The 14245-nt window shown below is 46.2% G+C and overlaps 2 protein-coding genes across 2 annotated transcripts in view; both read left to right on the top strand.

Annotated features, from left to right (window-relative positions):
* Positions 1–9128, top strand: part of ABCF2 (ATP-binding cassette, sub-family F (GCN20), member 2) — a 10659-nt gene extending 1531 nt beyond the window's left edge. The window contains exons 2-14 of the mRNA XM_010562207.1: positions 1074–1286; positions 2216–2398; positions 2731–2902; positions 3057–3152; positions 4262–4364; positions 4456–4551; positions 4659–4778; positions 5336–5425; positions 5661–5771; positions 6032–6094; positions 6565–6693; positions 7536–7739; positions 8514–9128. Coding sequence (XP_010560509.1) covers positions 1074–1286; positions 2216–2398; positions 2731–2902; positions 3057–3152; positions 4262–4364; positions 4456–4551; positions 4659–4778; positions 5336–5425; positions 5661–5771; positions 6032–6094; positions 6565–6693; positions 7536–7739; positions 8514–8651 — 1718 coding nt within the window. The 3' untranslated portion in view covers positions 8652–9128. The remainder of the gene's footprint in view (positions 1–1073; positions 1287–2215; positions 2399–2730; positions 2903–3056; positions 3153–4261; positions 4365–4455; positions 4552–4658; positions 4779–5335; positions 5426–5660; positions 5772–6031; positions 6095–6564; positions 6694–7535; positions 7740–8513) is intronic.
* A 4006-nt stretch (positions 9129–13134) lies between these two features.
* Positions 13135–14183, top strand: LOC104828496 (late histone H2B.L4-like). The gene is made up of 2 exons (XM_010562193.1): positions 13135–13254; positions 13947–14183. Exons 1-2 carry the CDS (start codon positions 13135–13137, stop codon positions 14181–14183), a joined length of 357 nt encoding a protein of 118 aa, XP_010560495.1.
* Positions 14184–14245: the final 62 nt, after the last annotated feature.

Raw genomic sequence — 14245 nt, 5'->3', positions numbered from 1 at the left:
AGCGGCGCTGCCGGAGGGGTGGGCGCGGGCTGGGCAGGCGCCGCTGGCTGGGTCCGCTGACGAGCGAGGTGCTGAGCCGGCGTTGGGAGTGCAGGGGAGGCTGGTAAACCGGTGCCGACATCAGGGCACGGGTGATGCGGGTCGGTCCCTGCCTGTTCCTTACTGGCAGTTCCCTGTGAAATAATTACACATCCAGGACAAAACTGCCTCGCCCTGCTTTTCACTCATCTGGTTTGCTTGTGTATGTAACTGGTCTGCTTGCACTGCCCGTGCTTTTCAAAGGGGGTCCTGTGTCAGCGCAGCTGACGTTTTTTGCTCCTTCTTGGCTAAGGCACGTTTGCCTTGGTGGCAACAGTGATTTTGCCAGGAGTGCTAGACATCGATAGCCAGGGTGGTATCCCTCATTGTCCCGAACAATCTGAACACCAGGTCTCTGCTCTGAGCAGCTGGAGTATTGCTGAGATCCTGAATGCCATTTTCTTCTTCAAATGACAGTGTCTCACCAAGGGGTGAAAATTGGACTCTAACTCAGGGCTGCAACAGAAAATTGGCATGACAGAAAAGATTTGCTTGTGCTGTAGGAGGAAAGGAAGAGGGGGGCAGGCATATGGACATATTAGCTTCTCAGAAAAATGGTAGGGCCTGTTCCAGTGCTGCTGCTTCTTTCATCGTCTCAGCTTTCCCTTCATTTCTTTTCTAGCCAAGTTTTCTTCTGGCCAGCCCTTTGCTTAAGCTTGCAAGCAATACTTTGTAAGTTCTCTTCCCACTCCTGTCCTTCATGCAGTGAGGGTTAGTTCCATCATACTCAGATAACAGGCTGGCTGTTCTTGCTGCTCACTTAGTTCTAATGGTCATATTTTATTTAGAGAGCAGGTGGAAGTTCCTGTTAGACCAGATATATCCATCTGCTAAGCTGAAAAGCTGAGTGTCATTGCATCTGGGCATCCACAACGTTTCTGTAGAAATGGGGACATGGGAGTTGTTTTTGTGGTCCTTGGCCTATTGGTACAGGGGTTTATGGCTTCCCTTGTATTTGTAAATCAGTAACACTTCTGGTCTGTCTCTGCATATAGAGGTGGATGCTCTTACAAAGGAGCTGGAGGACTTTGAATTAAAGAAAGCTGCTGCCCGTGCTGTGACAGGAGTGCTGGCCTCCCATCCCAACAGCACTGATGTGCACATCATTAACCTTTCGCTGACCTTCCACGGCCAGGAGCTGCTGAGTGATACAAAACTCGAGCTGAACTCCGGGAGGCGCTACGGCTTGATTGGACTCAATGGGATTGGTAAGCTGTGGGGCACCGTGACATGGGCTTCTTGGAGCTTGGTGAAGATTCCGTGCTGCTGAGCAGCTGGACGGATGCAGGTGGTAAATGCTGGAAACCAGAAAGAAGGCTGTTAGACAGATATGGCTGGGACACAGCAGTTTCTGTTCTCCCAACTCCCCACCCAGGAAGAGGAATTGCTAGGATTGCTGGTAGAAGTATGAGGTTGCATTGTGGCTTTAGACTGTGCATTGGAACTTGTTTCTGTGGAGAGCTGGATGAGATATCTAGGATCTGTGAATCTGTCTGATTCCTGTTTGCAGCATTTGTTTAGCAGTGTCAGTAAACCCAGTTCTGATGCTATTGGTCAAAGAACTTGCACAGCATGGAGGAGTAGGGAGTGTGTGGTTTGGCCTGAATGGGAAAACAACTGCACAGTCACTGGAGAAGGCGATGCTCTACATGGAGAGATGCAGGATGCGGATGTAATTGAAGAAGAGCTAGTAAGAATGACCAGCTGGTTTAACTTTCAGGAAAACACTTAGGTTCTCTAGTGACGAGTGCATTACTTTCCTCTATGTTAGAAGTCTTTAGAGTTAGGGGTCCTGGTAACAGATGTCAGACCTGGTTAGACAGCAGGAAGTATACAGCAGAGATAAAGTTCCCTAAATCCAGGCAAGGGCTGAACTGCAGTGGTTTCCAAAGAGCTTCTTTGTGTCTCAATCCTGTCCTTGGTGTGGTGAGCCTTAGCTGGGAGGGAGCCTGGCACAGTGAGGCAGTAGGCTCTGCTGTGTCTCTATTCTGGCCTCTTGGGCAAGAAATTCCCAAGGATTTTCTGGGGTGGGAAAGGGAGGGAATCAATGGGATCTGACTGCATCTCATCCATTTCTCTTTGCAATTGTATCTTACTGAATCCAACAAGTAATTGTGGAATGTCTGTCTGCACACAGGGAAATCCATGCTTTTGTCAGCTATTGGGAAACGAGAAGTGCCCATCCCAGAGCATATTGACATCTATCACCTGACCCGAGAGATGCCTCCCAGTGACAAGACCCCTTTACAGTGTGTGATGGAAGTGGATACAGAGAGGGCCATGTTAGAACGAGAGGCGGAACGTCTGGCTCATGAAGATGGTAAAGCTTCTTGGAGTCCCTGTGGACAAGGGACATTTCCTCCATTTCCCTCCCCACCGAAGAAAAGGTGTTACTTGGGTTCCTTGGCAGAGTTTTTACATGTTACGGTACCTCTTTCCCCCAGCTGCCCTGTACTAGTTGAAAAGTCCTGTGGTATTGCACTTCTTTGGATGAAATTATTCCATGCAGCTTCTTAAGAAGTGTCTCAGGCTTGGGAATGGAGGGGGCTGAATAGTGGTAAAGCAGATGGACTGTGAGCTTTCCCAGCTGTATAGAGGTGCAGCTGAGGGCCCTTCATTGGTAGAAGTGCTGACAGGCAGGCTCTCTTTCAGCGGAGTGTGAGAAACTCTTGGAGTTATATGAACGTCTGGAGGAGCTGGATGCTGACAAGGCAGAAGCACGGGCCTCACGTATCCTTCACGGCTTGGGGTTCACGCCAGCCATGCAGAGGAAGAAGCTGAAGGACTTTAGTGGTGGCTGGCGAATGAGGGTGGCTCTTGCTAGGTGAGTGGTATACTGCCTGGTGCCTCCTGGGAGAATGCCTGCCTGCTCCTGACTCTGCAGCGCCATGTACACAGTTCTAAGAACTCAGAGCAGAGCTGAGAGGCTTTGGGTTACCTTCATTTACCCTACACTGTCATCTCCCCTCTCCTTTCAGAGCCCTCTTCATTCGGCCTTTCATGCTGCTTCTAGATGAGCCCACAAACCACCTTGACCTGGATGCCTGTGTGTGGTTGGAGGAAGAGCTGAAAACGTAAGCATGAACGAGTTTGCTGCTTCTATGGGTTGTGCTTTTCTGCTGGAACATCTTGTCAGCACATGAGCAAGTGCTACAGGAATAACTGTCTATAGTTCTTGTGGCTACATAACTATATTGCAATACCAGTGACACCTTCTTGTGCTTGCTGCTACACATGTCTACAAAGGGTTCTTGATGCAAGGGTAATGAATTCAAGACAAGCCCCTGTCTCTCCCTCACTGAAGAAATGAGAAGTGCTAGTTTGTACTCCCTGGTTAAAGCTACTTCCTTGAAAGCCAGGAGCAGCCCTGGCAGCCTGTGTACCGGCACTGTGTGCGGTACCAGTAGTGTGAGCTTTCCAGACCTGGCTTCCAGCTCATCTTTCTGCATATTGTTCCTCTGTTTTCACAGAACTGTAGTATCTGAGTGAGTCAGTTTCATCTTGTTCTAGTACGTTGGGTGACTTTTTCATAAACAAAGGTAAAATGTTAAGGCTTAAGGCAAAAAGCTTAGGAATCTTAGGTTATCTGGGTTGTGCATTAAAAGGACTGTATTGTGAGCATGGCTTTTCATTTGCAGAGGTTTTTTCCATCAGCTTTGTCAGCTGAACCTTCTGCATGCTTGCTTTAGAAGTCAGATGTTGTAGGAAAGTAATGTGAACCTCTCCCTTTTGGGGAGGCTTTAACTAGTCATCTTACAGATTAGGAGCAGAGCCAGGCATAGTGTACCTAACAGATGGTGGTCTGTACCAAGGTGAAAGTAAGCAGCAAAGGTTGAAACTTCTAAGAAGTGTGATGCCAGTGGAGTCAGTTGCATCAGTAGCACTAGTCATCTACCAAATAGATAGCCAGCTCTTGACTCTTTGTGAAGATGGGTGAAGACTGTCTTATGGTGAAGAGTGTTTTAACACAATGAAAGGTGTTTGCAGTATTTGCTTACTGCAGCTGATTGTAGCTGCTTTACTCCAAATTTCCCAAAGCATCTCCAAGGCTGTTATCTTTCTGTTCTTAATCTGATTATAGGCAAGAGAGACCTGGTGCATGTAAATCCTTTGTCATCATCAGGGCCAACAAGCAAGAATTCTTTTCCTAGCTTAGTCTCTAATAACTTATGTGGTGCCACAGGTTCAAGCGGATTCTTGTGCTGATATCCCACTCCCAGGACTTCTTGAATGGTGTCTGCACTAACATAATCCACATGCACAACCGCAAACTGAAGTACTACACGGTAAGTAAGTGGTGCCCTGTCAAAAACTGCAATTGTCAAAACCAGGAGCTGTTCCCTGGGGCATGTCTGATATTCTATCATCTCTTTCTAGGGAAATTATGATCAGTATGTAAAGACTCGCTTGGAACTAGAAGAAAATCAAATGAAGCGATTCCACTGGGAGCAAGATCAGATTGCCCATATGAAGGTATCTGCCTAGCTGCATGAACGCCTTTCTACCCATGCAGGTGGGCATCCCTGCACATCCTCAACCTTGTTATCATGGCTTTTGGCTAAGTCTGTGTTTTGTTGCAGAATTACATTGCACGATTTGGTCATGGTAGTGCGAAGCTGGCCAGGCAAGCTCAGAGCAAGGAGAAGACCCTTCAAAAAATGATGGCTTCTGGCTTGACAGAGAGAGTTGTGAATGATAAGGTAGGATTAGACATGAGATTGCATCTAGAGATCAGTATTGGAAACATGGGCTAGATAAGTAGAATGATCTTTAGCTGACAGCAGGAATGGCTGACGCAGCTGGGAGCAGGAATGGTATACTCTTCCTGGTGCTAAGGATGACTGTACTGAAGATAGTGTAATGCTGAAGAGTGGAAAGAGGAGGAGTAAATTTCTAGGGGAGAGAAGGGGATTTGTCATATCAATAAGGCTATTTTGCAGACACAGAAATCAGAAATGAATGTTTAAGGGTTGGAGAAGATGGGGGAGGATGCTTAGAGCAACTCCTACTTGTTTGAAGAGTATAAGCCCACATTTGCTTCAAGGGGAAAGAAATAAGGACTCATTAGCCAGCAGATGAGCTTGCAAGCAACTACTCAGAATAAATCTGTGAGTGAGTTGCTAGAGGGGCTCATAAAAAGTTGCAGTCTGGTGCCTTGGTCTACAGATGATGTTTGTAGTGAGGCATGGTTATACCAGAATAACTGGGCTGTCTTGTGCTCCAGGGTGTCTAACAAGTGGATATTCTGTGTTAACAGACTTTGTCATTCTATTTCCCGCCCTGTGGGAAAATTCCCCCTCCTGTCATCATGGTGCAGAATGTCAGCTTCAAATACACCAAGGATGGGGTGAGTATGGGGAATGTGCACGGGTTGTACGGAGATTACTTGTATCCCTGCCTTGTTTGGGAATGTGAGCCTTTTGGCTAAGCTTTCTGATCAGTCTGCAGCATATGACTAGTGGATCAAACTCCTTGGCAGTGTTAATGCTGAGTCTGTTGAGAACAGAGCATTACAGGTGCAGCACGGAGGTTCTGGGTAGTAGTGGAAAGGCATAATGAGTCAAGATTTTTGTGGTTTGCAGCCATGGATCTATAATAACCTGGAGTTTGGGATTGACCTGGATACCCGTGTAGCTCTTGTTGGACCCAATGGAGCCGGAAAGTCAACACTGCTGAAACTGCTCACAGGAGAGGTATGCTCCCTACATTGTCTACCCTGTTCTGGACCTTTATCCTCGGGGTAGTCCTCAACGAAGCTGCACTTATTTGCCAGAGCACCCCAGTCAGGCCTTGGAAATCCTAAGGTCTTGCTGCAATATAGGGCTTTTTCTCTCATATTATCTGTTCAGGCTGCTTCCTCTGTGCCAGAGTGGAGATGGATGGATTCTCTATTTCTGGCATAGGGCAAAAGGAGGAGTTTTCCTGGTGAAATGTTTTTATCTTCCCTTTCTAGCTTCTGCCCACAGATGGGATGATTCGCAAGCACTCTCATGTGAAGATCGGTAGATACCACCAGGTACTCCCTACAACAGCCACCTGGGACATGAAATACTGAGGAAATTGCTGTCAGGAATGAGGAATCTTGCCCCTCTTATTTCTGCTTCTAAGGCCCCTCCCACTGCTGCCCTTCTGTGCCTGGAGATGGGGGAAGGAACTGTTCTGTTGGCTGAACAGGCTCTAGCAAATGTTCTTACCCTGAAAAGAGGCTTGCTGTCGTCCTTTCTGTTTACCCTCTCACCTTTTATGGGAGAGATGGTTGCCTTGTGCTTGGTGGTGGACAAGTCTGCTATTCTGAAGCAGCACTCCTGCTCCTGAAATGGAGACTCCTTCCATAATAGTTGAGCACAGTGGCTGTACTGTGAGTGGGGTTATTGGCTCTTGTGTTCTGCTGCTCAGCTGGCACCAGAGGGGTATAAGGGGGGAAGTACTTTTGGCCATGGAGTGGATGGCTGGCACAGCCTGAAGGTGAGTTTTCTTCTCTGTCAGCACTTGCAAGAGCAGTTGGACTTAGACCTCTCACCCCTGGAGTACATGCTGAAATGCTACCCAGAGATCAAGGAGAAGGAGGAGATGAGGAAAATCATCGGCAGATATGGTCTGACAGGGAAGCAGCAGGTGAGTATGAGCTGTTGAGATTTGCTTTTTGCTCATTAGGGAAGTAGAGCTGCTGCATTTTCTGTTGCTCTACTGATAACTGACAGTGTGATGCAGTATGCAGCATGGCACACCACAGCATCAAAATGCTTTTTCTATCTCTGCCTTTGAAATTGGAGAAAAAATAACTTATGGCACATATGAACTTTCTTTGCATTGCAGCAATATGTGGGTTGGAATGGGTTACCTCCTCAGAACCTGGGTGAAGAGAAGACAAGTAGTGGCATAGTGCTAGACTCGAGCATATTTTAATTGTAACTTGAACTAGTTTCCTTATCTCGTATTTCTGAGATGAATACCAGGCAGAAATGCTAGAACACATTCTCAGCTGGGAGTAGGGACCACTAGGTTCAAATAAGAGGATAGGACCACACTAGTGGTGCTCTAAGTCCAAACATGACATGCTCCTGTATGTCATACATCACATGTATGACAGGAGTTATCCTCATCACTGCAGTTCAATGTTGATTTTTACGTTGTTCTTCCCCATTTGTCACTTCAGAAGTTGAGAGTAGTTTTATAGCTGTGTCAGGATGCAACGAACACTAGTCAGATCTCAATTAACTGTCCCTTGGAACCTTTAACACAAGCTGGGTCTTGCCATGGACACTCCTTCAGAAGCCCCTGGAATTCCCTTGTTCTGCTGGTGAGAGAAGCTTAGTTTAGCTTTAAGACTGACTAAACTTTGTCCTCTTGTGTCACATAGCTACTGGAATCACAGCGTGAGATCTGAATATTTTGTGGTCAGGGTGGCAGCCTGCAAGTTTCCCTGCAGAGCTGCAAACAGTGTCTGTGTTTGTCAGGTGAGCCCCATTAGGAACCTCTCTGATGGGCAGAAGTGCCGTGTGTGCTTTGCGTGGCTGGCCTGGCAGAATCCTCACATGCTTTTCCTGGATGAGCCCACCAACCACTTGGACATAGAAACAATAGATGCTCTGGCAGATGCTATCAATGAATTTGAAGGAGGAATGATGCTTGTCAGCCATGACTTCAGACTCATCCAACAGGTAAGAAAAGTAGTGAATGTTGTCAGCACCTTTCTAACACTTTAAGTAATTAAAACAAGGTGTTTTCAACTGACTGACTCTTAGTCGTCCCAAAAAGATGTGTGAGTGGAAAAAAATCACTGGACATGATTCTCTTGCCCTGTTCATGTGAAAGAATTACTGAGCTAGCCGAGGAAAACATTAGGTACTTGAAAGAAAAAAAAATAAAACAACCCAAAATGTAGAAGTGAAGAATAAGTTAAATGGAAATCATGACACATTCCGGAGGCCTTAACTAGATTTTTTTTTTTTTTTTTTTAAACGATACTGGAGTAGTTCTAGCACAGTTTTTTTATCACTCAATCTGCACAGGTGAAGGAAATTGCACCACGTACACACAAATGTCAAGTGCTGCTTTATCTGCTATAGCTTTGTCTGCAAGTTCAGGTATAATTTTATTTTTCAGTGTGTTATATCCAAGTAGTTCATGTCAAGAACTACTTTTTTATTCAATTCCCAATTTAGCAGGAAAGGCTTTCCTTCTTAGTTCATGAACAAAAAAAGAAATGCTGAGGGGTCAAGGATTTTTAGTTCTAAAATCTTCTATAAATTATGCAGAAAACACCAGGTGAGGTATTTCACTGCAGATATTTATCTTAGGTAGTTGAAGTGTGAAAGTTATTAAACTCTTTTCTTACCAGACTTCAGAGAGTAGATTTTGGTTAATTTTATAATTTTGGTAAAATTATGAAATGCCGTACTGTAAACCTTTCCTTCTTGTCTGCTCGCTTTCAGGTTGCACAGGAGATCTGGGTCTGTGAGAAGCAGACAATCACAAAGTGGCAAGGCGACATCCTCGCCTACAAGGAACATCTCAAGTCAAAGCTGGTGGATGAGGATCCACAGCTCACCAAAAAGACCCACAATGTGTGAGCTCTAGAGCAGTCGGTCAGGTGCTCCCTGTGGAGACTGACAGTGGCCAATGTGACTCACCCATCTGCCGACTGGAATGGGACTCTGCTGCTATCTCTGGCTGTGTTCTAGGATTGCTGCAATACTGCTTCCCCTTGACTTGCCTTGCACCTCTGTATCTGGACAGATCTCTTCTCTCCTGATCTGGCTACGTTTGGGCAACCATTTCCATATTTAGATGATGTCCCATCTGAGCCAGGCCTTGAAATCTAATGGTCTGGGGTCATGGCAGTGGCAGTTAGGGTGTCTGAGCTGCAGTGATACAGAAGTGGAGACCCCAGCCCAGCTTCTCCCGCCTCTTCCTTCCCAATTTCTGCTTCAGTTTAGATACTTCACTTCAAACTCCTCTGGCCTTGGTTTGTTTTTAACTATTATTTAACAGTGTAATTAACAGATCTGCCTGAGAATCCATCAGTCAATAAAGAGGGAAGAACAGTCTTGTCTCCTTTTTGTGAGCCATAGTGGTCATTAGGGCATGCTGGGGCAAATCAGCCTAGTGCTGAACTTTGAGTAAGGATGCAGAGCCCTTTCTTCTGGGGTGAAGGTTCATTTCTTCAGTAGCACCAAAGTTATGACCAGAACTTGTGGGATGCATGAAGTGGTGAGTACTGAGCTCTGGAGGTACAGAGCAGTGAGGAGGATCCTCACGCCTGGGAAACCTGCTTATCGAGTGAGCACTGGGTTTTCCAGTTAGTGACAGAAGGGGGAGCAAGCCACACATGCCTTATTTGTTGTTGACCAATACAACTTGAAAGGGTTCTGAAGACTGGAAGTTAGAGACAGAGTGTAGATCTATAAAATACCAGTGTGTGTTCTCTACAACAGAGTGGCTTAGGTGTATGCTTTTTCCTTCATCTTGAATTGTATGGGTCTAATAATGAGAATCAATAATTTAGGATTTTTGGACTCTGAATTAATTATTTGTTCCTTGAGGTTTTACTAAACAAGACTAATGAACTGAAGTTAGTTTAACTTTTTTTTTTGTTCTTAATAACAAATTTTTAGAAAAGCTTGTGTTTAAACCTCACCCTGTGCCACAAACTTGAACAAAGTACATTTTTCATGTATTTTTAAAACAAAAGGTACTAAAGAGAAAGGTAGCAAATCAAACCAAATAGCTTCTTGTGATCGTGAGTTATCATTTTAATTCTGACACATGAGAATGGCTGCACTGGTCATGTGAAAGGTTCTTGTAGCCCAGTAACCTGTTCCAACAGTACATGTTGATAGGCAAATTGAAAAATAGGACAAATATGTAGTACTCATACTCTCTCGCAGTACTTTCTCAGGTGCTGACCTTCTGTGGGTCTGACTTTTTGAGTAGACGATTTCCTTGTTTGGTTTTTTTTTTCCAAAGGGACCATCCAAATTGTGATTGCTGCTATAGAAGCACTGCGTATCCTCAGTAGGACAAATGTCACAATGGGAGCTGCTTCCAGTAGATAGTTCAGAATGTTCAGGTTTTTCAGTGTTTTTAGCAGTGATCTGAGGGGGGGGGGGGAAAGGAAGTCTTTTCTGCAAAAATAATGCAGATGAGTGTAAATGCTGTTCAAGTTAGATCTGCAGAAAAGTCTAGATTGCATTGAAAAGTCACTTAAATGAATATCTCACAGTGTAGTACTCAGAAGTTAACAGACAGTGACGGAGTAAAAGCAACCCACAGATAAGTAATTACTGTAAAGGCTGGTGTCACAGAAGTTGGAACAAGAACAGATGAATGCATGTCTGTTCATACTGCTCTCTAGGTTTTAAAAAGATGTTGGTGAGTTGGAAAGGGTTGCAAAGTAGCTACGAGAATGGTGAGGTCAAGAAGTCCTGCTTGAGGCTAGAGCTGTTCATTCTTCTCTTTCTTACCCTTAGCAAAGATTTGGCAACAACTCTTATCACTACATTTCAGATCTGTGTAGTTGAGAGCCATGGTGGCAATAATAAATGCAGGAGTTCTTTGAGAATGGTAAATCCCAAGAAGGGCATGGGAACATTGGGATGACAGCCAGCATGATGAACAGTAGTTGGAGAATTCTTGTAGCTGATGTAGCGGAGAGCTGTGTTAGCTGTCTGCTGCTGTGAAATGAGAGGAACTCCTCAGTTGCAGACAGGTCTCCAGTTTAGCAAACAAGGACCACAGGTACATGTTCAAAGCAAAAGTAGCTCCAACTGCACTGGAGATCACAGTTAGTAGGCCAGGACTTGTAAAATGGAATATAAATACAGGCTTTATCAGTCTGGTATTTCAGCCTTGATTTAAACTTGTTCTGTGGTCACAGTTTGTTAGACTGCACTGAAGCAGTTGTGGCAGGCTTATGTCCTGGAGTACCGATTTCTGAGAGAGAGACAGCCACTAGCTGGGGCAGTGGCATTTTGAACTATTTCAGCTAGGGCTTTTCTGGTCATGTACAAAAGCAAAACTGTATCTAGATAAATTATGAGAAATGCTTGTTAGTTGCTAGGATGGTCATTTCTGTGAAAGAAGTGGCCTAGAGCCTCTACACTGTTACTCTTGCTCATAGTATAAAAGTGAGGTTGGCTCTAACACTGCTACAGCCAGAAGTGGTAGATACTACATCAAGTGCAGAGTTGTGGGGTTCCCTTGTCTTTGTTGTGCATTGATCCATACACCACAAAAATAGCACAAGGATGAGTCAAGTCCAGCATACAGCTTCCGGAATGGACAGCCTCTAGCATATGCAATCTAGGGAAGCAGATGGTAATTTCCCAAATCTGGGAGTTCAAATTTGACTATACTGCTCAGTGGATGAGCCTCTGCCTCTGCTATATATAATGGCTCCCTGTGCTTTATGCTGAGTGACCAGTCACTGCTCCTTGTCCACCAAAGGGCTTCCTTCTAACTAAACATTTTGTCAGAAAAGCAAGCTGCATGTGTATAACTGCTGGTGCCAGACACAGCTGCAGCTGTGGAGAGAGACAACGGCTAACAGCTCCTTTAGCATGAAAGCACCTTTGTGTGCTATGACCAGTGGAAAAGGTAAACGGTTCCGGTTCCAGTTCCAGTGAACGGCCTCCCCGAACACAAAGGTCTCAGCTCTTTACAGCTCTGTACATCAGTGGGTGGGTGAAATGTACATCAGAGGGGAAGCCCCATGCTGTTGCTTGTCAATGTGTGGCCTCTTACAAAACAGAAGTGGTGATATTGCCTGCTACTTACTCCCAGTATGAGTCATCCACTGACATCCCTTGATGTTAGGTATCACAGAATATGCCACTCCTGTTCCCAGAAGGATTCCGCTACCCCATATCGTTAATGCCCAAGCCCATTCCCCTTCACAAATGCGCTGACGTGACCATTCCAGCATGTCCCACCTGACCACTAATGTTTCAGTTCTTGGGTACAAGAAGCCCTTCTGGGTTTGTCACTGTGGCATTTATTTGTACTAGGTGTGGGTGATCAGGTGCCTCCCCATGAGGACAGGCCTAGAATAAAACTAAATTCAGTGAAACGCTATTGGCTGTACAAGCACTGGCAGAGTGACTGATGAGCAGGTCTCCCAAACTCAGTCCTTGGAAGATGTGATTTACTAAGGATACATCAGTATAATGTGTGCCCCTGAGCAGGAGACAGCGTGCATGGCAGCACAGTGATACCAGTGTTCCCTCCTCCAAAGGTACATACTAGTATTACTCTTCTATGAAATATCTGATGTGGTGCCTGCTGAGAGAAAGGCTTCCTTTTCTATCTAAAGGACAGAAAACTTTTTCTATTTTGTTCACTTCTCGAGTGTGTTGCTGCACATTTTTTTTCCTGGCTTAGCTTAATTCCTGCATCGTAATTACCATCACTAGTGTGACCACTGATTTCCAAGAGAGATCAAATACATACTCAGGGTGTCAGCCCTCCCCTCTTGCTACCTTCCTTCTGTCCTTTGAGGCCCTGTTGCATGTAGCAGGCAGGACTCCCAAGAGCAGGCTAGCTGAGATAGTGGGATGAATACTGGCTGTTGGGATGTTTATAATAATGCTATCATTCAGTCAGTAGGCTGATGTTCCCTCCAGTTACTGAATCTCCACTGACTGCGTTAACCTGTTCCATAGCACACAAGTGGTTCCACCCATTTGATTCTAGAAGCAATGCCTTGAGTACTCTGATTTACACCCTTCCACCAAAGCAGGAACGCTCCTTTCACCAAAATCCTGGATGGACCTGGGACACTTGTGCCCCATGTGAATGAGGTGCTCGTGTTCTTGCCCACCTCTTTGCCCATGTCACCCTCAAACTTTTTCTCAGGTCTGAAAGTCTAATTGAATCAGTGACTTCCAAGCTCCTCTCAGGCCAGCTGCCCTTCACTTAGTGCAAAGTGGAATCATCAGTCACAGGTGTGTATTCATCCTGCTCCTTGGGGGCTGCACCTGAGGCAGGTGAGGTACTGCTGCCTTTGCTATATAACCAGCCCCAGGGTAGCTACTGGTTGCTCTGTTGGAGCTTGAAATGAGTGCAGAAGCTGGGAAGAAGCGTGGTCATGCTCCTGCCTCTGGGGACAGGAAGTCTAGGAGGAAGCCTAAGAGAAAGGAAACCTATTCAGTCTATATCTACAAAGTACTGAAGCAGGTGAGTAAATGTTTCTTTTCTGCTAGAAACCGCTTCATACGTAAAGTTACTTTTGCTCATTGCATGTTAACCTTATAAAGAGGAAGGAAGGAAGGAAAATCTGCTTTTTAGTGAAAAGAAGAAAAAAAAGAGTGAGTGACCCCAGCTGAGTCTCAAAAGTGGGTGGGTGGGTGCTCATGGGGTAGGAGGCAAGAGACAGATCTAGATGGGAAAGGGTTTCCTAGAGAGATTAAGCTCCAGTGCATGGCTCTGCTTAAAGAAATAATTGAGCAGAAGTCAACAGGGCAAGAACAGCTGCTGTTGGCCCTATGAGTAACTACTAAAATATTTCCAGTAACTTCTGCTGGTGAGATGAGCAAAGGAATTGTGAGAGGTGGCCGTGAGTTGTCTAGGCCTCAGTTGTCTGCACGAGCCTGTAGGCAGGACTTGGAGCATGTGGGCATTTCCACCCCTTGCAGGCTTGTTTTCCGTAGGGGATTGCGCAGAGGCTCCTGCCAGCCTAATTCCAAAGCCACAGTAGTGTCATGGGGGCCACTCTTCAGTCTAATGCAGCTTGCACACAACTCGAGACCCTCAGGGTGGCAACCGTGGGTCCCTTTGGGGTTGGAGCGCCCTGTCTGGGGCAGGGAGGGGGGTCCCGTTCCCTCCGAGGCGATGGACGCGTGAGACAGTGCTTTGTAACCATCCGGCAGGTGCACCCAGACACCGGCATTTCCTCGAAAGCCATGAGCATCATGAACTCCTTCGTCAACGATATCTTCGAGCGGCTGGCCTCGGAGGCCTCGCGCCTGGCCCAGTACAACCGCCGCTCCACCATCACCAGCCGCGAGGTGCAGACGGCTGTGAGGCTCCTGTTGCCCGGCGAGCTGGCCAAGCACGCCGTCTCCGAGGGCACCAAGGCCGTCACCAAGTACACCAGCAGCAAGTGACCGGCCCGGGCCCCAATAAAGTCTCGCTGCACTGGCCGCGCCCCGTCTGTCATAGCGCCGCC

Source organism: Haliaeetus leucocephalus, unplaced genomic scaffold (genome assembly GCF_000737465.1).
Source record: "Haliaeetus leucocephalus isolate CR32 unplaced genomic scaffold, Haliaeetus_leucocephalus-4.0 Scaffold0, whole genome shotgun sequence".
NCBI lineage: Eukaryota > Metazoa > Chordata > Aves > Accipitriformes > Accipitridae > Haliaeetus > Haliaeetus leucocephalus.
Note: the sequence above shows the minus strand (reverse complement) of the source record. Positions and strands in the feature narration are given on the sequence as shown.